The following is a 1,918-nucleotide window of genomic DNA, read 5'->3' as shown; positions in this document are numbered from 1 at the left end:
AATGTTATTTAAAAAATATGATTAAGTGACTGAAAGGAAAGAACACACACATACACATACAAAACAAAATACATTTCGACATATTTAATAATTAACTTATTAAATTAAAACAACTTACTAAATTAAAAACAAATTTAATAATTATTAGTGACTTCCTTGGGCCTGTCTTGCAGAGCAAAGTTTTTCGAAGGAGGGTTTAATATTAGAAATAGACACTCTCAGTTCTTTTTCTATATTTAACTGAGATCTTTATTTTGTCTTCAAAGAAGCCACCGCAGAAAATCCAGTTTCACAAAGGTAAGCTGTTGAAAATGGTAGTAGAATGCGAAATGCTCTTGTTTTTAGTGCAGAAAACTCATCATCCACTCCTGTCCAAAATTCAAAGAGTGAATTATTACTAAATTGTCTTTTGGTTTCGCCGCTTGCCGTGAAGTCTATGAAGGTTTCTTCCTCTTCATTTGAGAGTCCTTCGGGAGTATTTTGAAATGGATCCCTCACCCACTTGTAACTTGATATCAGTTTGTCGTCAGCAAGAAAGTACTTTTTAAAATTCTTTGCTAGCATTGCTAAATGATTTTCAATGGTTACAAAAACAACTTTTACATGTTGTTCTTCAGCCTTGTAAGTTTTAATACAATCATTCAAATTTGCAAACATTGTTAAGTTTTCTTGCTTTAAATTTCTGTTCCACAATTCCAGTTTCCTACAAAAAGCATTAACTTTATCACTCGTATCCAATGTATGTGTATTTGCTCCTTGCAGTTGAAGATTCAAGTTATTTAATTTCTCGAATATGTCTACCATGTAGCTCAATTTCATCACAAATAAACTATCGCGAAAATTTTCAGCTTCCGGTTTGTTTTCCTCTTCTAGTAAAATGGCGATTTCTTCTCTTAATTCAGAAACACGTTGCAAAAATTTTCCTCTTGATAACCATCTTGCCTCGCAATGAAATAGTAACGCTGAATGTACTGCACCCATGTCTTTACAAAGTCCGGAAAAGATTCTTAATTTCAGGGGTCTCATTTTTATATAATTTACGACGGTTACAACCGTAGTTAACACAATATTCAAACCAGGACTCATTTCTTTGGAAGCCAAAGCTTCTCTGTGGATCATGCAATGTGTCCAGACGCACTGTGGCGATTTTTGTTTCACAAGTGCTTGAATACTTTGGGATCTTCCGGACATAGAACGAGCACCATCGGTGCATATTCCAACGCAATTTTTCCATTCTATGTTTGCCTCGTTCATAAAATCATTTAAGATAGCAAATAATGCGAGTGCTGTTGCTTTGAGTTCTATTGGTTTGCAGAAAAGTAATTCTTCTACTACTGACAAATCATCACAAAATCTAACATAGGCAATACAATGAGCATCTTTATTACTATCTGTTGCCTCATCGAGTTGTACTGAAAACAGTTTGTCACGTAACTTCGACAAAAGCTGACACTCTACATCTTCAGCTATATCAGCAATTCGATGGGCAACAGTATCATTTGAAAGAGGTATAGACTGCAAATGTTTTGAAAAATTATCTCCAAACATAATTTCTACGATCTCAATTGCGGCTGGCAAAATAAGCTCTTCACCAATGGTATGAGGCTTTTTACATCTGGCTATTTTATATGAAGCTTTATAAGAGACAATTAAAGCTTTTTAATTCACAGAGAAAGTTTTCTTTAAACAATGATTTTTGCTTTTCATATGATTTTAATTTTAATTCGAAGAATTCTCTGGGTTTGTTTACGTACTCACTATGAAGCGTTTCCAAATGTCGTTTAGTTTATTAGGTTTCATGCTGTCTGCCGCCAACATTTTTGAGCAAATGATACACAGGGTCCTTTCTTCTTCATTTACTTCAGTAGTAGTGAACCCAAAATTTAAGTATTCTTGAGAATATTTTCTTGATTTTATT

The 1,918-nt window shown here is 33.7% G+C and overlaps 1 protein-coding gene across 1 annotated transcript; it reads right to left on the bottom strand.

Annotated features, from left to right (window-relative positions):
* Positions 1–249: 249 nt before the first annotated feature.
* Positions 250–1,548, bottom strand: LOC146993910 (zinc finger BED domain-containing protein 5-like). The gene has a single exon (XM_085826276.1). The coding sequence runs from the start codon at positions 1,546–1,548 to the stop codon at positions 250–252; it is 1,299 nt and encodes a 432-aa protein (XP_085682402.1).
* Between the last annotated feature and the right edge of the window lie 370 nt (positions 1,549–1,918).

Source organism: Stegodyphus dumicola, chromosome 11 (genome assembly GCF_044657685.1).
Source record: "Stegodyphus dumicola isolate Sdum_Otavi_A_Nest chromosome 11, ASM4465768v1".
NCBI lineage: Eukaryota > Metazoa > Arthropoda > Arachnida > Araneae > Eresidae > Stegodyphus > Stegodyphus dumicola.
This window is presented reverse-complemented; position numbering and strand designations above follow the sequence as displayed.